Raw genomic sequence first — 24,578 nt, 5'->3', positions numbered from 1 at the left:
ATTGATTCGCCGCTGTCAAGTCTAGAACTTACCTCCTCATAGAAACTGATTAAATTAGTTTGGCATGACCGATCCCTCACGAAGCCATGCTGATATGGCGTTATTTGCTTATTTCCATTGAGATGCTCTAAGATAGCATCTCTCAGAAAACCTTCAAACAGTTTACCCACAACAGATGTTAAACTTACCGCCTATAGCTGCCAGGCTCTGTTTTTGGACCCCTTTTGAATATTGGCACCACATTTGCCATGCGCCAATCCTGTGGGACATTCCCTGTCAGTATAGAGTCTGCAAATATCAGAAATAAGGGTCTGGCTATGACATTACTTAATTCCTTTAGGATACGGGGGTGTATGCCATCCGGTCCTGGCGATTTGTCTATTTTAATCTTTTTAAGTCGCTGATGTACTTCTTCCTGGGTCAGACAGGACACTTTTAATGGGGAATTTATTTTTACATTCTGCATGTAATCTGACAGTTTATTTTCCTCAGTGAATACATTGGAGAAAAAAATATTTAACAGCTTTGCTTTCTCCTCATCGCTCTCTGCGACTTCCCCCTCATTACTCTTTAGAGGGCCGACACCTTCAGATTTATACTTTTTAACATTTATATAACTGAAGAACATTTCAGGGTTAGTTTTACTCTCTTTGGCAATTAATCTCTCGGTCTCTAGTTTGGCCGCTTTTATTTGTTTTTTACATGTTCTATTTTTTTCCTTATAGTTTTTCAGTGCTTCCGTGCTCCCCTCCTGTTTCAGTGAATTATATGCTTTCTTTTTGTCATTTATTGCTTTCTTTACAGTTCTATTTATCCACATTGGTTTCTTTTTGTTCCTTAACCTTTTATTCCCATACGGTATGTACCTCTAACAGTGAGATTTTAGGATGTTTTTAAAGATATCCCATTTTGTGGCTGTATTTTTATTTTTGAGGACTTTGTCCCAGTTAGGTCGGCCTATGGCGTCTCTTATTTGGCTAAATTTAGCTTTTTTGAAGTTTGGTTTTTTTGTTCCTCCCTGTAGAAACGCTCTTTTGAATGATAATTGGAAGGTTATTACTTTATGGTCACTATTTCCCAGGTGTCCCCCAACCTGCACGTCTGTTGTTCTGTCAGGCCTATTGGTTAATACTAAGTCCAGTATAGCCGTCCCTCTAGTCGGGTCCTGAACCAGTTGGGAGAGGTAATTGTCTTTGGTTATTGCCAAGGGGGATAGGGGATAACTATTAGATTAGTGGGGTTTCTACCTCCGGGACCCCCCACCAATCACAAAAACGAGGGCCCAGTATTCCTTGGAGCTTCCCCAATATGAATGGAGTGGCTGGTTGGGCATGTGTCCACCGATACCCACCAATCTAACAGTTGTCCCCTATTTTATAGATAGGGGATAACTTTATATAACTGGAATACCCTTTAAAGCAACTACCTGGTTCAAAAAAAAAAAAAAAAAAACACTGGGGAACAAACCAAACCAAACGCTTTTCAGCTGCAAATATAATGATTCCAAGTCTTCTCCTCTGTCATTCAAGATAGTTCATATGAGTAGTGCTGATAAATCTGAGGGCAGTGCTGGACAAGCAGGAAATGCCTTGGACTTCCAAATGCACATTTCAGATAGTCTAAGAAGTGATAGGACTATCTTGGATGACAGAAGACGAACCTGGGAATTGACAGATTTGTCACTCAACAGGTAAGTGTTCTGTTTGCCCCCCACCTAATATGATTTTTTTTTTCTTGAAATTGGGTCACTTTAACCTAACTTATTTATATCTCCTAGATCATGGCAGTTAAGTTCAATTAAAGTTTGTGTTATGTTGAGTTAAATATCTAATCAATGATTTCCAAACCTTTTATGTCCATGGACCACTAAATGACTACATCAGTGGACACTTACTTGTTCGTAGCCATAATGTATAAGAAAAAGAAGTATAGAAGTTAGCAATTGTGTTTTGGATATTAAATAATGTGAAAGGAACTGTGTCAGCCTCAGCAGGGAGCTTGTTATGCAGTGAGTTGGTTCTGAAGATGTTAAAACAACTGAGGCACCTAAAACAAACCCTAACGTAATGCTTTCTCAAAATCGGCAGGACACAGCAAGTGGTTTTTAAACATTTAGCTGCAGCTACTCTTTCATATCACCTATAATCTGTAGCAGAATTTTGAAATGACGCCTGAGCAGGCATGAGGCTGGGTGCTTTAGACACATGGTGAGTTGGGGCACAGGCTGTTCCCTTTGTAAATATGATGCTGCAGCTTTCTACTGTGTATGGCCAAGCTCACGATTATCTGGCAGTGACAGAGAAATGTATTTTCAAATAAACTACTTGGAAGGAGTCCATGGTACAATATTTTCAGTGCTGCTATCTTTGAATAAAAATGCACAACTGGAATTATAAAGTAGGAAAAATGCTTCAAGCAATGCACATACACTATTTAATTAAATGTGACATGAAAAATTTGAATGAGTTCCAAGCAATAACAGATAAATGGAGGAAATTTTGGCTGAAACACGCGTTATTATTTGTAATTTACTTTATTGTATTAATTGCTAATCTATGACTAGCTAAAACTAGTAGATAGCAAGATAGTATTCCAAATTACATATCACACAAAGACCAATGAAAGAACACATTACATAAGATATTAGTTTTTTGACAGTTTGGGAAAGATATTTTTATGCTCAAATCATTAAAAACCTCTTGGTTAGAATTTAACTTTTTAGTGTTGTTGGAAGGTGACCCTGTAAATATTTCCATCGGGTAATTCATGGATTTTTTATGGGGTCATTTATCAAACTGGTGTAAAGTAGAAATGGCTTAGTTGCCCATAGCATCCAATCAGATTCCACCTTTCATTTTCCAAAGGAGCTGCTAAAAATGAAAAGTGGAATCTGACTGATTGCTATGGTCAACTAATCCTGTTCTAGTTTACACCAGTTTGATAAACGAGCCCAAATGCTTTTTAGCCGCATGAAACCTAAAAATTTAGATCATGTTGTATGGGATGATTGTGTGATGCTGTTCATCGATGTGCCCATTATCACCACTTGTAGTAAACTGAGAGGTACAGAATCCTTGAACTGAGAGATCTCAGCTATGTGTCTAGTCCCAGATGTCAGCACTGTTTAACATTGCATGACCTGGTGGTTGAGAGTAGTGTTGAGCCAATTGAACCATCCGAAGCAGAATTTGATCTGAAGTTTAGGAAAAATTAGATTTGCTGCAAAGCCAAATTTCCTCACGCTCCGTGGCAAGAAATCACATATTTTTGTCAAAATGGCTGCTGCACATGTTACAAAGTGAAAGTAAGAAGCCTCGGAACGTGATATGACCCATAATGCCTTGCAGCCAGCCAATCAGCAGATAGCCATCCTCTGTGATGCCATATCCCTATAAAAGTCTCATCCCGCAAGGTCTCAATCATTTCACTGTGAGCTGAGTTTAGGGAAGAATATGACAAGTGATAATGCACTAGGAACAGTGTTTTAATTCTAGAAGATTGGATAGGGAGAGTGCAGGGACAGTGTACGGAGATCATAGGGAGTGTTTTTAGACAGAAAGAGCATAGGGAGACTGCAGACACAATGCAGGTTGAGTGTAATCGCCATGTTCATCTTGTTGAACTGCTGCCACAATCCCATTTAATCTTTTATTTTATATATAGAATTACTGTGCCTTAGTATTAAAGGGCATCACACATATATCTTGTTCAACTGCTGCAACATTTATAGTTAATCTGTTACATTACTGATACAGTTACTGTACACTATGGCCAACAGACAGTTGCCCGGGCTGAAAAAAGGAATGGGCAGTGATAAAAATGTTGCTGTAGCCGGTACAAGTAGCTGCAGAAGTGGTGGCAGCAGCAGAAAAATACCACAGCTGTCACTGTCATCCAGTGGTGGTGTTTTGACCAACAATCCAGCTGTACTGGATAGGTTGACTCATTCTTCAACATCATCTGAAGTGATACACACAGCCAGGAATTAGTGGATTCTTCTGACACCATGCTTAGTTGGCATGGCCCAGGAACAGACTTTCCTCCCTCCCTCACCTGTCCTTAAGCTGCCTCTTGCTATTGCTGCTCCATCTGCTAGCTAAGTAAGGTATGCCAATTGCTCTGCTATGCTTTCAGCAAGAATAATCTTTGTGAGGACAGTCAGCAGTTACAGGCCAGCACAAACTTGGAGGAGAGGTCCGCTGTGGACTCTAGGCGTGCAACTACCGTTGATGACAGTCAGGTGGGAGCACATGTTGCAAGAGGTCAGGGACAAGCACAAGAGACAGGTGATGGTGACATAAATGACAACCAAACAGATTTAGATGAAGCTTTAGCTGATTGCACATGGGAGTCGGGTGAAGAGGGAGCATCATCATAATAAGGGGGCGAAGGTGGCAGAGTGCCCATGAGACAGTAGGGTGGAAGCATGCCCATAAGACAGCAGAGTGGAAGCAAAGGGAGATCTGTAGCCAAACATGGGTAGGGTACACGCCTTCTACTTGGGAGACTACCTGTGAGGAACACTCTAGCAGTGCATAGGTTTATAAAAGCAGCAGACAGGCATCACGCAATGGCGGAGGGAAAATGCCATACTAAGCAGTGTGGGAAGTTTTCATTAAATTGCTGGGGGCCGTTAGCATGGCAGTATGCAGGATATGTAAGCAGAAGGTGAGGCGAGGCCAGGGTACCAATGTTGGCATGACAGCCCTGCATCCACACGTGCAACATCACCATAAAATGGCATGGGTAAACCGTACCACTCATTTAGTATTACAGTTGTGGCATACTTGGACTGCACCCTTTCACCTATGATTCAAGATCCCCTTAGATTATGGGGCATGCAAACTTGAAGTGTGGCTGCAACTGGCTGAGTTTGCCATGGACATGTTTTCCTGCTCAGCCAATAGGCTGGCATTAAAGCGAGTGTTCAGGGTGGCAGGGGGCATAAATTACCCCTAAGAAAACTTGCCATTCCTCCCAAAATGTTGAGAGAATAACTTTCATAAAGATGAATCAGGCGTTGATCAACCTGGATTTCCAGATGCCGGTGCCTGATGCAACAGAATAAATGATTCCGCCACTAATGATCTTATTGTAGTGTGCTGCCACACAGGAATATTCAGCAAAATGGACCATTACTTCTGGCCTGCTGTCACCAATCTAATGCTGCAGCCCTCCTGATCCCTCTATCTCCAGGACAATAATTGAGCTTCTTGGCCTACTGATATGTACAAGTTAATTTTTTTTAAGGATAAGCATGCCACTATGCCTTGCTATCACACTGCTATTGTGGGGTTCTGCCACTACTGGGATCTGCCACCACCTTGTGCCGTATGCCACTACTGCTGCTGTTTTGGACCCACTCCTGTTTTTGACTTACAAATACTAAACAAATACTGATGCCAAATAGTGACCAAATACTGACTGTGTGAGAGGCCATTAAAGTTCTGTATGTAGGACTTTTTCCTTATTAAAGAAAACTGATTTCAGATGTAAATGGCCAAAACAGATGCAAATTAATTAGAAGCCCACATTCACACGGTCACTACTTTGCATCAGTATTTGTAAGGAGTGACACAGAAGAGATGGAAATACTGTATTTCTATTACGTTTTATTTCTTTTTTATTTCTGTTTTATTAGTTTTGTCACTGTCACTGCTACTGCCACTGCTGCCACCCACCCCAATTTGTCATGGGGTCACTACTGTCACTGCTACTGCCACTGCTGCTACCCTCCCCACTCTGTTATGGGATCACTACTTAAATCTTGGGGCACTACTCATTTAAGTCCACGGTGATACATTAGACCTGTCGGTAACAGTGACCTATAATATTGTCGCACCGTAACTCTATAGCTAACAGAAGGGATTAAAAAGCATGTGTTTGGACTGCCACAACATGCATTAAAAGAGTGTTCTTTTCTCTATTTCCTTATATTGTTCCACTAAGAAGCCATTGCACTGCAGGAGTGTGTGCATGGGTTCTTTGCTTTACTGAGGGGTGTTGTCTGCTTTTCTTTTTGTTTAACAGAAGGGATTAGCTATAAATCTTGGTGCACAGTAATGTAGACGGTGATGAAATACACCTGTCTTTAATGCTGACGACATAGTATCCACAGAACGGATAACCTATAAATGTGGGTACACTAGAACGTAATGTACACGGCGATACACTCTACCTGCACTCTTCCTGCAGTTTACACACTGAGATTGTGCCACTATGTGGGGTGAATATGATTAGGCTGGGTATACCTGCTTTATTGTGATAAATGACAAATTAATTCATAACAAATCGAATTTCTATCACGATCGGCGTGACTATCACATACGTGACACAGAGGGAGGGAAAGAGGAAGGCCCTGCCCAAGTGAGAGGGAAGGTGGTGACCCCTGACTCACCTTGCGGCTGGCACCTGGCTGCCCTGACGTCCCTAGACGGGTTCCTCACCCATACGCCGATCACGTGCCTAAAACCCTGGCTTTCCCTAAGATGAGCCCTAGATAGTGAACAGGGCGGTGGGAACACTAGTCCGCACCACTAGCTCTAAAGGAAAACACCAAGGGGAGGACAGACAATACAGACTCAACATATAATCCCAGGTGGGCGACAACAGGAGACAACAAAAAGCCCAACAGGGATCCGGAGGGTAGCACTCTGAAACAACAACCAGGATTCACAGCTCCAGTGGGTCAGTATAGAAGTCCAGGCAGGAAGCTCTATAACTGGCAACTAGAGAAGTGTGAGAGGAGAATATAAGGAGGTTGGGAGTGGCAGACAAGAAACAGCTGAGGAGGAGAAGCTACGGATCCCTGAGTGAGACAAAAAGGATAGCAAGGCAAACACAGAAAACAATCACTAAGAAACAACGTGATCTTTAGACATAGAGCGCGCAGCCACCCGCTGCGACTTCCTGACCCCGGGTATAACGGAGTCAGACGTGGCTCTTGACACCCTCGTGACAATTTCTTATCGAAGTTTGCCAAATTAACCAAATCAAATTTGTCAAGACATTGCTCAGTTGAGAGAACAACGACAAACTGGGATGACAGCAAGAGGTGCACAGAGGCAATTCTCTACAATGTTTTATAAGAAGAATGGCATGTAGTGACTCATTCTGTACTGTTAATAAAATTGGACATCACATTCCAAGCCTTGGGTGGCCAACAGTATCGATTTGCCTTCCTCTGGATCAACTTGCAGGATAACAGGCTGAACTGGATGGACAGACGTCTTTTCAGCCTTATAAACTATGTTACTATAGTACACAAACCATCAGAAGGTGTTTGTATGACACTGGGACACGAGCCAGATGTCCAGCTGCAGGTTTTCCATTCACCTCATGCCACCGCTCTCAAAGGTTTATCCTCTTCAGCTATGAGTCCTTGGACACAATGATTAACATCACACTGGTCCTACTCCCGGGATTATGGTGTGGGGTGGCATAATATGTTATCCAGACCCTTCTAGTTTACATTTCATGGACACTAACAACTTGCCGTTACATTGATTTGATTGTGTAACCAGTAGTGTTGATCGCAAATATTCTAATCGCAAATTTTTATCGCGAATATCGGCACTTCGAGAATTCACAAAGATGTAGAATGATATATAATATCATTTGGATCCTATTACTTATACAATTACATTAGATAGTTAGTTAGCTCATATATATACAAACCGGGTTCCAAAAAAGTTGGGACACTATACAAATCGTGAAAAAAAACTGAATGCAATGATGTGGAGGTGCCAACTTCTAATATTTTATTCAGAATAGAACATAAATCACGTAACAAAAAGTTTAAACTGAGAAAATGTACCATTTTAAGGGAAAAATATGTTGAATCAGAATTTCATGGTGTCAACAAATCCCCAAAAAGTTGGGACAAGGCCATTTTCACCACTGTGTGGCATCTCCCCTTCATCTTACAACACTCAACAGACGTCTGGGGACAGAGGAGACCAGTTTCTCAAGTTTAGAAATAGGAATGTTCTCCCATTCTTGTCTAATACAGGCCTCTAACTGTTCAATCCTCTTGGGCCTTCTTTGTTGCACCTTCCTCTTTATGATGCGCCAAATGTTCTCTATAGGTCAAAGATCTGGACTGCAGACTGGCCATTTCAGTACCCGGATCCTTCTCCTACGCAGCCATGATGTTGTGATTGATTGCGAATGTGGTCTGGCATTATCTTGTTGAAAAATGCAGGGTCTTCCCTGAAAGAGATGACGTCTGGATGGGAGCATTTGTTGTTCTAGAACCTGAATATATTTTTCTGCATTGATGGTGCCTTTCCAGACATGCAAGCTGCCCATGCCACACGCACTCATGCAACCCCATACCATCAGAGATGCAGGCTTCTGAACTGAACATTGATAACAACTTGGGTTGTCCTTTTCCTCTTTGGTCCGGATGACATGGCGTCCCAGGTTTCCAAAAAGAACTTTGAATCCTGACTCGTCTGACCACAGAACAGTCTTCCATTTTGCCACACTCCATTTTAAATGATCCCTGGCCCAGTGAAAAGGCCTGAGCTTGTGGATCTTGCTTAGAAATGGCTTCTTCTTTGCACTGTAGAGTTTCAGCTGGCAACGGCGGATGGCATGGTGGATTGTGTTCACTGACAATGGTTCTGGAAGTATTCCTGAGCCCATTCTGTGATTTCCTTTACAGTAGCATTCCTGTTTGTGGTGCAGTGTCGTTTAAGGGCCCGGAGATCACGGGCATCCAGTATGGTTTTACGGCCTTGACCCTTACGCACAGAGATTGTTCCAGATTCTCTGAATCTTCGGATGATGTTATGCACAGTTGATGATGATAGATGCAAAGTCTTTGCAATTTTTCGCTGGGTAACACCTTTCTGATATTGCTCCACTATCTTTCTGCGCAACATTGTGGGAATTGGTGATCCTCTACCCATCTTGGCTTCTGAGAGACACTGCCACTCTGAGAAGCTCTTTTTATACCCAATCATGTTGCCAATTGACCTAATTAGTGTTAATTGGTCTTCCAGCTCTTCGTTATGCTCAAATGTACTTTTTCCAGCCTCTTATTGCTACTTGTCCCAACTTTTTGGGGATTTGTTGACACCGTGAAAATTTGAATCAACGTATTTTTCCTTTAAAATGATACATTTACTCGGATTAAACGTTTGATCTGTCATCTACGTTCTATTACAAATAAAATATTGACATTTGCCATCTCCACATCATTGCATTCAGTTTTTATTCACAATTTGTTTAGTGTCCCAACTTTTTGGGAATCCGGTTTGTAATACAGATAGTTAGTGGAAGATAGTCAGTATAGGTTAGATAGTGATATAGTGTAGCTGATAGGTTCCAGTGCAGGGTGTTAGGTAGTGTGATAGGAATTACTGTTTCTCTTCTGTCCATTCATACATGCTACAGACATAGTGCTGTGATGTCACAACAATACTTAGTGCACCAATCAGTAATATCTACATAGGAAAATGTGAAGTTGCATGAATTGCGCAAAAAATATATGAATCTTTAGTGACAATCTGGACAATCGCAAAAATAATGACTAGCGATCAGGATTTCTAGAATTTGCTAATTTTTTGCGAATATTATGCGAAAAATTCTTGAAATATAGTGAAAACTAATATTGCCTATGCCGCTCATCACTAGTAAACAGTGGTACAAGCATTTCTTCAATGTCCTATCAGTCTTTTTTCAGCAGGAAAAAAAAACAGGCTACATGTTGCTTGTGCTACTATGAACCTAAATGTACAACCATGACCTGCAGTGTCTGTGGACTTGTCTCTCATTGAGCATATATGGGATGTCATTTGTTGACAATTGCAAAGGGAGCTGCCAGCAGCTGACCTTTATGATTTGTATGCCCAAGTTCATTCAGCATTGCAGAACATTCCTCTTACAACCATAAATAACATCATTGATTGCATGCCAAGGCATGTTGGTACATGTATTTCTGTGCATGATGCTGATACTCCATACTGAATAAATCAAGATGTTATTAATATGTCCATCATTTTATAATTTGCATAACATTAGCATGTGTATCAATTCTATGATTTCCATAATTCCATGACTTTTTCTTCTTGGCATTGCAATTTCAATGTTTAGGAATGCTAATATATATATATAATATCAATGAAAAACAGAGCAGCACTCCAGTAAGGTAAAAAAAAGCGGTGACGTTTCGGCTCCAACATGAAGCCTTTCTCAAGCAATGTGGCAATACAAACTGAACATACTTATAGTGTGAGGAAGTGACATCTTCAAACATAATTAGCATTAACCCATGGCTATACAGGTGATAATTAAATAATAAAGATAATACATGTGTATACATTTGTACATCAGGTGAACACAGTGCTTAGACATAAAATAGAACAGTGATACAATTGCATATTATAATACATTATCTAAATAGATGCAAAATTCATGTGTATAAAGTGCACTTGTGCAATGACCAATTGGTTAAAATACCTGGGTCATTGCACAAGTGCATTTTATACACATGAATTTTGCATCTACTTAGATAATGTATTATAATATGCAATCGTATCACGGTTCTATTTTATGTCTAAGCACTGTGTTCACCTGATATACAAATGTATACACATGTATTATCTTTATTATTTAATTATAACCTGTATAGGCATGGGTCAATGCTAATAATGCTTGATGATGTCACTTCCTCACACTATAAGTATGTTCAGTTTGTATTGCCACATTGCTTGAGAAAAGCTTCATGTTGGAGCCGAAACGTCACGTCACCACTGGGTGAATAAACAGCTTTCTTTTTTTCACCTTACTGGAGTGCTGCTCTGTTTTTCATTGATATTATCCTGGGACGCTATTCCCACTGGAGCTTGCACCCAATCTCCAATATATTCCAAGGTTGGTGCTGCCATTTATTATATATATTCTTTATATATATATATATGTATATATTATATATAAAAATGAGTTTCTGTCTGTCTGTCTAGACGTCTGTCTGTTTAGACGTTCTTTATGCGTGAGCAAACGACTTGACCGATCTTCACCAAATTTGGCACACAGGTACATCAGGTGCCCGGGAAGGTTTCTAGGACTTACTGTTCCTGATATATTGACAAAAAATTACCTGCATTAGCCAATAGAAGCCAGCAAGCCTTTCACTTAAATTCAAACTGCCATTTACACAGTCACATGTCCCTTATTAGCCAATAGAAGCTTGCAGGTCCTTGTCCAGGTTGCCATAACAACTGATCACAGGTTTTAGCAGTTCGCAGGTCCTTAAATATTCAGTCATATGATGTTTGGCGGCACAACTACACTGCTCCTGCATGCATGGGGGGCAAGGGGCACTATTAAATGGACAGGCGCTGTGGATTTAACTGTTAAAGGGGTGTGCACTATGGAGGTCACTGTTAAAGGGGAAGGCACTGCGGAGGTCACTGTTAAAGAGGCAGCCACTATGAAGGTCACTGTTAAAGGGGTGGTCAATGTTAAAGGGGCGGCCACTGTGGAGGTCAATGTTAAAGGGGCAGGCACTGTGCAAGTCACAGTTAAAGGGACTGGAACTGTGGAGGTCACTGTTACAGGGGCAGGTACTGAGGAGGTTGTTGTTAAAGGGGCAGGTACTCTAGAGGTCACTGTTATGGGGGATACTGTTGAGATATTTTTATGACACATGGAAACATGAAATGAAATAGATGAAATATAACCGTGCAAAGCCGGGTACTTCTGCAGTATATATAAATATATATATACAGTACAGACCAAAAGTTTGGACACACCTTCTCATTCAAAGAGTTTTCTTTATTTTCATGACTATGAAAATTGAAGATTCACACTGAAGGCATCAAAACTATGAATTAACACGTGTGGAATTATATACATAACAAAAAAGTGTGAAACAACTGAAAATATGTCATATTCTAGGTTCTTCAAAGTAGCCACCTTTTGCTTTGATTACTGCTTTGCACACTCTTGGCATTCTCTTGATGAGCTTCAAGAGGTAGTCACCTGAAATGGTTTTCACTTCACAGGTGTGCCCTGTCAGGTTTAATAAGTGGGATTTCTTGCCTTATAAATGGGGTTGGGACCATCAGCTGCATTGTGAAGAAGTCAGGTGGATACACAGCTGATAGGGCTACTGAATAGACTATTAGAATTTGTATTATGGCAAGAAAAAAGCGGCTAAGTAAAGAAAAACGAGTGGCCATCATTACTTTAAGAAATGAAGGTCAGTCAGTCCAAAATTTTTTGAAAGTGTCCCCAAGTGCAGTCACAAAAACCATCAAGCGCTACAAAGAAACTGTCTCACATGCGGACCGCCCTAGGAAAGGAAGACCAAGAGTCACCTCTGCTGCGGAGGATAAGTTAGTCCGAGTCACCAGCCTCAGAAATCACAGGTTAACAGCAGCTCAGATTAGAGACCAGGTCAATGCCACACAGATTTCTAGCAGCAGACACATCTCTAGAACAACTGTTAAGAGGAGACTGTGTGAATCAGGCCTTCATGGTAGAATATCTGCTAGGAAACCACTGCTAAGGACAGGCAACAAGCAGAAGAGACTTGTTTGGGATAAAGAATACAAGGAATGGACATTAGACCAGTGGAAATCTGTGCTTTGGTCTGATGAGTCCAAATTTGAGATCTTTGGTTCCAACCACCGTGTCTTTGTGCGACGCAGAAAAGGTGAACGGATGGACTCTACATGCCTGGTTCCCACCGTGAAGCATGGAGGAGTAGGTGTGATGGTGTGGGGGTGCTTTGCTGGTGACACTGTTGGGGATTTATTCAAAATTGAAGGCATACTGAACCAGCATGGCTACCACAGCATCTTGCAGCGGCATGCTATTCCATCCGGTTTGCGTTTAGTTGGACCATCATTTATTTTTCAACAGGACAATGACCCCAAACACACCTCCAGGCTGTGTAAGGGCTATTTGACCATGAAGGAGAGTGATGGGGTGCTGCGCCAGATGACCTGGCCTCCACAGTCACCGGACCTGAACCCAATCGAGATGGTTTGGGGTGAGCTGGACCGCGGAGTGAAGGCAAAAGGGCCAACAAGTGCTAAGCATCTCTGGGAACTCCTCCAAGACTGTTGGAAGACCATTTCAGGTGACTACCTCTTGAAGCTCATCAAGAGAATGCCAAGAGTGTGCAAAGTAGTAATCAAAGCAAAAGGTGGCTACTTTGAAGAACCTAGAATATGACATATTTTCAGTTGTTTCACACGTTTTTGTTATGTATATAATTCCACATGTGTTAATTCATAGTTTCGATGCCTTCAGTGTGAATCTGCAATTTTCATAGTCATGAAAATAAAGAAAACTCTTTGAATGAGAAGGTGTGTTCAAACTTTTGGTCTGTACTGTATATGTCCATCTAATTGTAGAGAGGAGGCGTAAGGGGCGGGCTTAGCTTTATTTTAAGCAAGGAGGCCGCTGCCCCCTTGACTTCAAGCCTGACTTGGAGACAGCACCAATCAACATTAAAACAGCGTTTTTAACAAGTATGAAGAAACACAAAGAGGAAAGAAAAACATGATTAGCAACACACTGGGGGGTACTGTAAGGTACTGTGGTCGGTTTAATATGCGTTTTGCAGGTGACAGGTTCCCTTTAACATCTATGAAGAGCATGAATTCCTTTACCTCCACAGGGAGAACAGATACAAGATCTGCATTGGGGATATAAAGTTCCTCAGTTGATGAATGGCCTATAGGCCCTAGTTTAACCTGAATGTAGTCAATGAGGAATCTCTAAGGACAATTAGCAAATTATGTTCAAGAGGAGGAAAATGTGAAAGAAATTAAGTGGTTAATGAACATGAATTGTGCTAATTGTACTTAATTTTCAAGTTTTCCCCTTTTTCTAAGTATTATGCTCAAATGTCTTGGACTAATATAACTATGAAGAGCATGAATTTCAAGTTTAATTAAGAAATAAAGTTTGTTATTTTCTTAATTCAGTTTTGTGACATTTATAAAGAACTTATTAAAGGCAAATAGGGAACTACTCAGACATTGAGACACTATGAAATATTGTTTGTGGAGGAGGCATAATGTCTAGATGTATTTTTCCATACCATTGTGCTTATGATTGGTTTCTTTAATAAATACTTGATTGGACATATTAAAATTGATGGCTAAACTATGTACAACTGATAAAATTGACTCTATAGGCTTTGCCCAGCACATAAGCCTTTAACCAGCAAACTGTCTGGGTCTTTGATTCTTAGGTCGACCGCATCCCCTGGCACATGGGGAGAACATATTAACCAATATAAATCTCACAGACAAGCGAGGTGTAGTTCCCTAGTTTGGGACGTGTCCTAAATTGTAGAGACATATGGTGTAGTGGAGAGCTGGAAAGAAAAAATCCAAATAGGGTGGAATTGAGAAAATAATGCAATTCCGCCACAGTTGTATGTTTTTTTTTTAAACTCGCTCCCTATGCGGTAAAATTAACTTTAATTATCTAAGTCAGTATGATTACAACAATACCACACTTGTATCATTTTTCTTGTGTTTTAATACTAAAAAATAAACCTTGAAAAAAAATTTATTTTTCCTTTTCATTGCCATATTCTGACATTGATAACTTTTTTGTGGTTATGTGTACGGAACTGTATGAGGGCTCATTTTTATTTGCAAAGGGATCTGTACTTTTCAGTGATACCAATTTGAAGTGTGTGACTTTTTGATCACTTTTTATTCCATTTTTTAAGAGGTGAAGTGACCAGGGGTGTACCACTAATGAGGCCAGGTGAGGCGATCGCCTCAGGCAGCACCAGGTAGGGGCAAGAGGGGGACATCAGAAGGGCCATGGGCAATGAGCGCTTTCATTGTGGAAACGCTCATCTCTACATACTCAACTACATAATCAACTATAGCAATGCTACAGGGCACAGGACTGATGTCTCTGTGGCCCACCATTTCCTCTAATAGGCTTTAGTCCTAGATCCTGTAGCCTATCAGAGGCCGATGTCATCATTATTGCGCTGCCCGAGCTGGGCTGCATAGAGATCAGGGCACAGACTAGAAGAGGTCTATGTCTTGCACTGCATCACTGACAGCGGAATGGAGGTAAGTATTTGAGTTTATTATTTTTATTTGGCAGCATGGTGTTTGGCCACAATGGGGTGGGGGTTATTATTTTGTAATTGGAGAAAGCGCTATGAGGACATCGCGGCTGTAAAAAAGAGTATTTGTGTACTGGGACACATTATAAGGGGGCCACTATGGGGACATTTGTTCTACTGGGGGCACTAAAAGGGGGTCATTTTTTGTACTGACACAATTTATAAGAGATTATTTTTGTACTGGCACGTAAGGGGGCATTTTTTGTACTTAACGCAAATTGTTCGGTAGCATTTTTTTGTACTGGTGCACATTATAAGGTAACATTTTTGTACTGGCACACATTTTAAGGTGGTATTTTTTGTATAGGCTCGCATTATAGGGGGAATTTTTACTACTGGGGCACTATGGGAGCATTATTATTTCTGGTGGCAAAATGAAGGACATTATTACTATTGGGCGCACGGTTACCACATAGTGTACTCTGGCAGAAAATTATTACTATAGGTGGGACTTTTGGGAAGACTGTTACATTGGAAGGCACGCTGGCACAGCATCAGCTTAGAACAATTATTTTTGGAGGACGCTATGTTTACGGCACTATATGTTTTAGGGAAACTATTTGATGAAAACAGCCATTTTTTAAGGGCACTGTGTGCCAATAATTATCATAGGGGCACTATCTCTACAGTACTAGTATTTTTAGGGGGACTGTTTCTGTAGTATAGTATTGGGAAGCACAGTACTTATCACTCAGGTGCTGTGGTCACATTTGAACGTAGGATTTGAGGGGTTAAATGTCTGCAATCAGCCTTATGGCTGATCGTAGACATTTGCTCCAGGCCTCTGCTGTTTAAAATAACAGAAACTGGCGGCTATGTCGCCCACTGTGCTTGTAAGCAGAAACCATCATAACTTTCTAATGTAATCCATGAAATAGCTCCAAACTGAAAATTCCCTTTAAAATATCAGCAATCTTTTAACATGTGTCTATATATCTTGATCGAAGACACAACATCAGAAAAAAATATATGCATGCTTCTACAAAAAGTGCATATTATTCATAGTTATTGTCCCTGAACACAAACTATGTACTATTTCAACACAAATTCAAGCAATGAAATGATAGGTTATAATGATATGATGAAAACACCATTTAGTAATGAGGGATTTACATGTGTATTAATATATAAAAATGTAAAAAAAAAAAAATATTATATACAAGGGGAAAAGTGGAAAGTAAAGCTTACTTTTTGGTGAACAGGTCCCACAGTCTAATAGTTTAGTCCAGTCTGTAAGATAATCAATAGATGTCATTCATTCCTTTGCTGTTGTATTTGGGCAAAGCTAAGCAAAATGGCAAAAGTACTTCAACTGTTCATACAACAAAAATGATAAGAATAGATAAATGTATTAGAATAAATATAACTATCATGAATAACATTGAATTGGGCTCTCATTGTGGCTAAATATATTTTCTAAAAAGCATCCACATTTTATGATTTTTTTTAATCTTTCTCATAAATGGAAATCGTGATAGAAATCATCTTTTTGTCTAAAAAAGGCAAAGTAGAACTAATCCTGAAAGAAATGCTTTGCACAAAGTCAACAATGCTTGTTGCCAAAGCAAACCCATCCCAACATTGTCACTTCATCTTTTCAGCTGAGAATCTAGGTGGCTGGATAATAAGTAGCTTCAAATAACAAGATCCTTTGGCATAAACTCTGCTGTTTTAGAGAAATTCACCTTCAAAAATGTTAATGACCTATCCATTATAATGTTAATGACCTAATCCACCAAGGGAGTTTTAATAGCACAGTGCTGTGACCCCAGTCTCATGGAAAAGCCAGCAAATAAATCCATGTCAATTCTAAATGGACCCTTACGTGGATCCATAAAAGATCTGACCTGCTTATTTTGATTTCAGATGTAACGTCTCAGAAGTTTCAAACTGTATAGTAATGGGTATAGATTTTTACATCCTTATTTATATTGTGGTATGTTATTTTATTTTTTTGCAGCAATTTTATTTTCTGTCTTGAACACCTGGAGTAATCATCTCTACTGAATTGTAGGTAGTATGCAGAATTGTCAACTATTGTACAATTAGCTTACATTAAACTAATTTTGATTTCCATATTTATCATGTTGGGAAGTGTAATGTGTTTGAATATTTGAGTCAAAATTATGGATACCTCTGTCTCTGAATCTAGGTATCCATGACTTAAATAGAAGTTAAAAACGAAGGGTCCCATTGCTTTGGTATCAATGTCCAGGTTGCAATGACATGTTATCTCTAATACTTCATAGCTTTCTATTACTATAAACATTGTTTTTATAAATATATATATATATATATATCATGTTACTTTCTTTAAACATAATTGGGAGCCATATTTTGCATGTTAACCCCTTAAGGACCAGGCTCATTTTCACCTTAAGGACCAGGCCATTTTTTGCAAATCTGACCAGTGTCACTTTAAGTGCTGATAACTTTAAAACGCTTTTACTTATACAGGCCATTCTGAGATTGTTTTTTCGTCACATATTGTACTTCATGACACTGGTAAAATAAAGTCAAAAAAATTAATTTTTTTGCATAATAAAATACCTAATTTACCAAAAATTTGGAAAAATTAGCAAATTTCAAAGTTTCAGTTTCTCTACTTCTGTAATACATAGTAATACCCCCAAAAATTGTGATGACTTAACATTCCCCATATGTCTACTTCATGTTTGAATTATTTTGGGAATGATATTTTATTTTTTGGGGATGTTACAAGGCTTAGAAGTTTAGAAGCAAATCTTGAAATTTTTCAGAAATTTACAAAAACCCAATTTTTAGGGACCACTACAGCTCTGAAGTCACTTTGCGAGGCTTACATAATAGAAACCGCCCAAAAATGACCCCATTCTATAAACTACACCCCTCAAGGTATTCAAAACTGATTTTACAAACTCCGTTAACCCTTTAGGTGTTGCACAAGAGTTATTGGCAAATGGGGATGAAATTTGAGAATTTCATTTTTTTGCCTAATTTTCCATTTTAACCCATTTTTTCCACTAACAAAGCAAGGGTTAACAGCCAAACAAGACTGTATCTTTATTGCCCTGACTCTGCCGTTTACAGAAACACCCCATATGTGGCCGTAAACTACTGTACGGCCACACAGCGGGGCGTAGAGTGAAAGGTGCGCCGTATGGTTTTTGGAAGCCAGATTTTGCTGGACAGTTTTTTTGACACCATGTCCCATTTGAAGCCCCCTGATGCACCCCTAGAGTAGAAACTCCATAAAAGTGACCCCATCTAAGAAACTACACCCCTCAAGGTATTCAAAACTGATTTTACAAACTTCGTTAACCCTTTAGGTGTTGCACAAGAGTTATTGGCAAATGGGGATGAAATTTGAGAATTTCATTTTTTTGCCTAATTTTCCATTTTAACCCATTTTTTCCACTAACAAAGCAAGGGTTAACAGCCAAACAAGACTGTATCTTTATTGCCCTGACTCTGCCATTTACAGAAACACCCAATATGTGGCCGTAAACTACTGTACGGCCACACAGCGGGGCGTAGAGTGAAAGGTGCGCCGTATGGTTTTTGGAAGCCAGATTTTGCTGGACAGTTTTTTTGACACCATGTCCCATTTGAAGCCCCCTGATGCACCCCTAGAGTAGAAACTCCATAAAAGTGACCCCATCTAAGAAACTACACCCCTCAAGGTATTCAAAACTGATTTTACAAACTTCGTTAACCCTTTAGGTGTTGCACAAGAGTTATTGGCAAATGGGGATGAAATTTGAGAATTTCATTTTTTTGCCTAATTTTCCATTTTAACCCATTTTTTTCCACTAACAAAGCAAGGGTTAACAGCCAAACAAGACTGTATCTTTATTGCCCTGACTCTGCCGTTTACAGAAACACCCCATATGTGGCCGTAAACTACTGTACGGCCACACAGCGGGGCGTAGAGTGAAAGGTGCGCCGTATGGTTTTTGGAAGCCAGATTTTGCTGGACAGTTTTTTTGACACCATGTCCCATTTGAAGCCCCCCTGATGCACCCCTAGAGTAGAAACTCCATAAAAGTGACCCCATCTAAGAAACTACACCTTCAAGGTATTCAAAACTGATTTTACAAACTTTGTTAACCCTTTAGGTGTTGCACAAGATTTAATGGAAAATAGAGATACAATTTCAAAATTTCACTTTTTTGGCAGATTTTCCATTTTAATATTTTTTTTCCAGTTACAAAGCAAGGGTTAACAGCCAAACAAAACTCATTATTTATGGCCCTGATTCTGTAGTTTACAGAAACACCCCATATGTGGTCGTAAACCACTGTACGGGCACACGGCAGGGCGCAGAAGGAAAGGAATGCCATACGGTTTTTGGAAGGCAGATTTTGCTGGACTGGTTTTTTGACACCATGTCCCATTTGAAGCCCCCCTGATGCACCCCTAGAGTAGAAACTCCAAAAAAGTGACCCCATTTTAGAAAGTACGGAATAGGGTGGCAGTATTGTTGGTACTAGTTCAGGGTAGATATGATTTTTGGTTGCTCTATATTACACTTTTTGTGCGGCAAGGTAACAAGAAATAGCTTTTTTGGCACGTTTTTTTTTTTGTTATTTACAACATTCATCTGACAGGTTAGATCATGTGGTAATTTTATAGAGCAGGTTGTCACGGACGCAGCGATACCTAATATGTATACAATTTTTTTTTATTTATGTAAGTTTTATACAATAACTTCATTTTTAAAACCAAAAAATTGTTTAGTGTCTCCATAGTCTGAGAGCCATAGTTTTTTCAGTTTTTGGGCGATTATCTTGAGTAGGGTCTAATTTTTTGCGGGATGAGATGACAGTTTGATTGGCACTATTTTGGGGTGCATATGACTTTTTGATCGCTTGCTATTACACTTTTTGTGACGTAAGATGGCAAAAAATAGCTTTTTTTACACCGTTTTTTTTTTTTTTTTTACGGTGGTCACCTGAGGGGTTAGGTCATGTGATATTTATATAGAGCCGGTCGATACGGACGCGGCAATACCTAATATGTATACTTTATTTTTATTTATGTAGGTTTTACACAATGATTTTATTTTTGAAACAAAAAAAATGATGTTTTAGTGTTTCCATAGTCTAAGAGCCATAGTTTTTTCAGTTTTTGGGCGATTATCTTGAGTAGGGTCTCATTTTTTGCGGGATGAGATGACGGTTTGATTGGTACTATTTTGGCGTACATGCGACTTTTTTGATCACTTTTATTACCTTTTTTGGGAAGTAAGGTGGGCAAAATTTCAATTTTCTCATAGTTTTTATTTTTTTATTTTTATGGCGTTCACTGTGCGGGGAAAGTAACATGGCCGTTTTATAGATCAGGTCGTTACGGACGCGGCGATACCTAATATGTGTAGTTTATTTTATTTTTTTAATTTTTATTCAGTGATAAATGTTTTTTTTTTTTATCTTAACTTTTTTCACTTATTCTTTTTATTTTTTGACCCAGACCCACTTGGTTCTTGAAGATCCAGTGGGTCTGATGTCTGTAAAATACAGTACAGAAACCTATAGGTTTCTGTACTGTATTTTACTTACACTGAACAGATCTATGCTTTCAGCACAGATCTGTTCAGCACCATGGACAGCAGGACGCCTGAGCAGGCGTCCTGTTGCCATGGGAACCTTCCCCGTCTGCTCAGTTATGGTCAGAACTTCGCAGACGGGGAAGGGTGAGGACGGGGCTTCGGGGGGCTCTCTGGGGGCTCTCTCCCTCTCCATCGGGGGGCTGCAAAGGCACAGCAGCCCCCCGATCGGAGAGGGAGGGAGCTCCCTCTTACTGTTAACCTTTTCCATACAGCGGTCCGTACGGACCGCTGTATGGAAAGGGTTAAACGGCTGACATCGCATCAACGATGTCAGCCGTTTATACCAGGGTGCCAGCAATGTGCTGGCACCCTGGTATACCCACTGTACACCAACGATTACGCAATAGGAGGCGGGCGGGGGATCGCGATCCCGCCTGCCGCACCGCCCGCCTCCCGCAACGCCCCCACCGCCTGCGACACCCCCCCTGCACCACCCGCCGCCATCAAATCATGCAGGGGTGCAGGGGGGGGTGTACTATATTGATTTTAGGCACTCTAAAGTTTCTGATCCCCGCGGTCAGGGACCGCGGGGATCAGAAACTGCAAAAAGCGCAGCAAACCGCAGGTCTGAATTGACCTGCGGTTTTCTGCGATCGTCGATGCGGGGGGGTCAAATGACCCCCCCCTGCATTGTTACAGGATGCCGGCTGAATGATTTCAGCCGGCATCCCGTTCCGATTAACCCCCGCGGCGCCGGCATCGCTATTTAAAGCCATGACGTACCGGTACGTCATGTGTCCTTAAGGACTCGGGAAACATGCCGTACCGGTACGTCATGTGTACTTAAGGGGTTAATGAGCTGAATGTCTTTGGAGTCAGCCTTTCCAGCTGAACAATACTATTGTAATTTTGTTTTTATTCTACTGGGCTGACAGCAAAAGGTCAGGCTCTCCATAAGCCAATCATTCAGGTTAAGCCTCAACAATGACCGGTTGATTACATCACCCCATGTGAGTCTGAAAAATACCAAAGATCAATCATGCAGAGAAACACTGCTCTTCCAAAGTGATCAGTGACTTGAAGAGAACAAATAAAATTAGTAGATTGGACAGTCTATGAATTTCCTTTGAAAGCTTTGTCCAAGTAGTACTAATAAATCTGACATTTATATTGTTAAGAAAGGCAAATACTAGTGTTGATGGAGCACCAAAGTGCTCGGTGCTCTGGTCGAACACATAGGGATGCTCGGGTGCTCGGTATAATGGAAGCCAATGGGAGACCCCAAGCATTAAACCAGGCACCCCCTGCTCTGAAGAGGGGCGGGTGCCTGGTTCATAGGAAAAGGTCAGAAAATGATGGAAACGCCACCAAAATGGTCAGGAACAGCATGGGGAGGATGTCTGAATGCATCTTGGACTCCCAGGTCGCTGCTGGTAACGATGTTGTCCGAGTAGTACGCCAATTTTACAGACTGACAATAATACTCACAAAACCGAAGATACAGATGTAGCAGGGGTAACACACACACTTCTAACTCAAATTTCTTAACTCATTGCGTTATCTTGAAACAAAAGCCATTGAAAAGTAATTGCTTAACACATTTAGTTGCATTTAGTTTAGATAACATGTCTCATAAAGCATGTGTGTTAACCCTGCTACATCTGTAAAATCGATTTTAGAGGAAAAATTGTTAGGAAACATTCTTTCCTGTATATTTACTTGTATATAAAGTGCAAGTTCTGCCAAAAATTACAAGGAAGAGGCAATACGATACAACCTGTATATCACATAAAGGACACATAAAGGAGGGCCTCATTCACATTGTGGTACAATTGTTCAGGTAGTGGGACTCCTACACTCATAAAGCCTATGTACTAAGTGAAAGGGCTGCCAAAAAATACAAGGAAGCGGCACTACAATGCACCCTTTGTCACACATAAAGGAGGGCATCATACACAGCCTTGAAAAAAATTATGATTGATGGCCTGCTGGTGACCCTCAAAAACATTTGGAGCAAGGGCCTGCTGATCTGACCATCTAAAACATTATGGGCGAGGGCCTGCTGCCGCTTTGGTGACTCAACCTGGGGCAGATTGCATGTCCCCATGATGGTGACGATCCATTTGGATGTCTGCCCTATCAACTTTCCATGTTATTTTCAGCCCAAACCATGTAGACCATGGGTAACGGGGGAATCATGGTTTGATTCCAGAGAGTGAGCCTGAGAAACAGCTACAGCTACCACATCCTAGCAAGGCAGCATGCAAACAAATTAATTATTAGGTATAATTAGGTGAGGGCCTGCAGGTGACCCTCAAAAACATTTGGAGCAAGGGCCTGCGGATCTGACCATCTAAAACATTATGGGCGAGGGCCTGCTGCCGCTTTGGTGACTCTAGATAACGTGGGGCCGATCGCACGTCCCCGTGACGGTGATGATCCATTCGGATGCCTGCCCTATCAACTTTTGATGTTATTTTCAGCCCAAATCATGTAAACCATGGGTAAGCGGGGAATCATGGTTCAATTCTGGAGACGGAGACTGAGAAATAGCTACAGCTACCACATCCAAGCAAGGAGGCATGTGCGCAAATTAACTATTAGGTATAATTAGGTGAGGCACTGCAGGTGAACTTACCGTGTAAAACATTGTAGGTGAAGGCCTGCTAGTGACCCTCAAAAACATTTGGAGCAAGGGCCTGCTGATCTGACCATCTAAAACATTATGGGCGAGGGCCTGCTGCCACTTTGGTGACTCTAGATAACTTGGGGCCGATCGCACGTCCCTGTGATAGCGACAATCCATGTCTGCCCTATCAACTTTCAATGTTATTTACAGTGCAAACCATGGTGAACATGGGTAACGGGGGAATCATGGTTCAATTCAGGAGAGGGAGCCTGAGAAACAGCTGTGGCTACCACATCCAAGCAAGGCAGCATGCATGCAAATGACCTATTAGGTATAATTAGGTGCGGGCCTGCAGATGAGCTGACCCTGTAATAGATTTTAGGTGCGGTCCTGCTGGTGAGCTGACCCTGTAAAAAATGACATGCGAGGGCCTGCTGGTGAGCTGACCCTGTAAAAAATTATATGCGAGGGCCTGCTGGTGAGTTGACTTTGTTAAAGAGTTTAAGTGCGGGCCTGCTGGTGAGCTGACACTGTAAAAGATTTTAGGTGCGGGCCTGCTGGTGAGATGACACTCTAAAACATTATATGCAAGGGTCTTCAGGGTATCTGACCCTGTAAAATATTTGAGGTGTGGGCCTGCTGGTGAGCTGACCCTGTAAAAGATTTTAGGTGTGGGCATGCTGGTAAGATGACCCTCTAAAAGGTTGTAGGTGAGGGCCTACAGGTGAGCTGACCCTCTAAAACATTATATGCTAGGGCCTGCTGGTGAGCTGACCTTGTAAAAGATTGTAGGTGAAGGTCTCTTGGTGAGCTGACCCTGTAAAACATTATATGCAAGGGCCTGCTGGTGAGCTGACCCTCTAAAAATTATATGCGAGGGCCTGATGTGAGCTGACCCTGTAAAACATTATATGCGAGGGCCTGCTGGTGAGCTGACCTTATAAAACATTATATGCGAGGACATTATATGCGACAAATAAGCATGTGTTGATATGATGGAAGAGGAGAAAGAGGATGAGAAAAGGAAGATTCAACCATACACCCTTGTTTGTGGTGGAAGGGGTGCATGGGAATACAGTGTATTCAGTACATTATAAACAATACATTTAAAGTGCCTTTTATGTTTATCAGCTTTCCTAAGGTGGAGTCGAAAAGTCATGATCAATCCAGGCCTTACTAATTTTTATAAGAGTCAACCTGTCAGCATTTTCAGTTAACATGTGGATACGCTTATCTCTTATAATGCCACCAGCAGAACTTAATACCCGCTCAGACAAAACACTTGCGGCAGGGCAGGC

General features: G+C 40.9%; 1 protein-coding gene across 3 annotated transcripts in view; it reads right to left on the bottom strand.

Annotated features, from left to right (window-relative positions):
* TENM1 (teneurin transmembrane protein 1) overlaps positions 1 to 24,578 on the bottom strand; it is a 766,344-nt gene that overhangs the window by 514,280 nt on the left and 227,486 nt on the right. For all 3 annotated transcript variants that reach the window (XM_044305876.1, XM_044305878.1, XM_044305877.1), the window contains exon 6: positions 4,184 to 4,206. In XM_044305876.1, coding sequence (XP_044161811.1) covers positions 4,184 to 4,206 — 23 coding nt within the window. The remainder of the gene's footprint in view (positions 1 to 4,183; positions 4,207 to 24,578) is intronic.

This window comes from Bufo gargarizans, chromosome 9 (genome assembly GCF_014858855.1).
Source record: "Bufo gargarizans isolate SCDJY-AF-19 chromosome 9, ASM1485885v1, whole genome shotgun sequence".
Classification (NCBI taxonomy): domain Eukaryota; kingdom Metazoa; phylum Chordata; class Amphibia; order Anura; family Bufonidae; genus Bufo; species Bufo gargarizans.
This window is presented reverse-complemented; position numbering and strand designations above follow the sequence as displayed.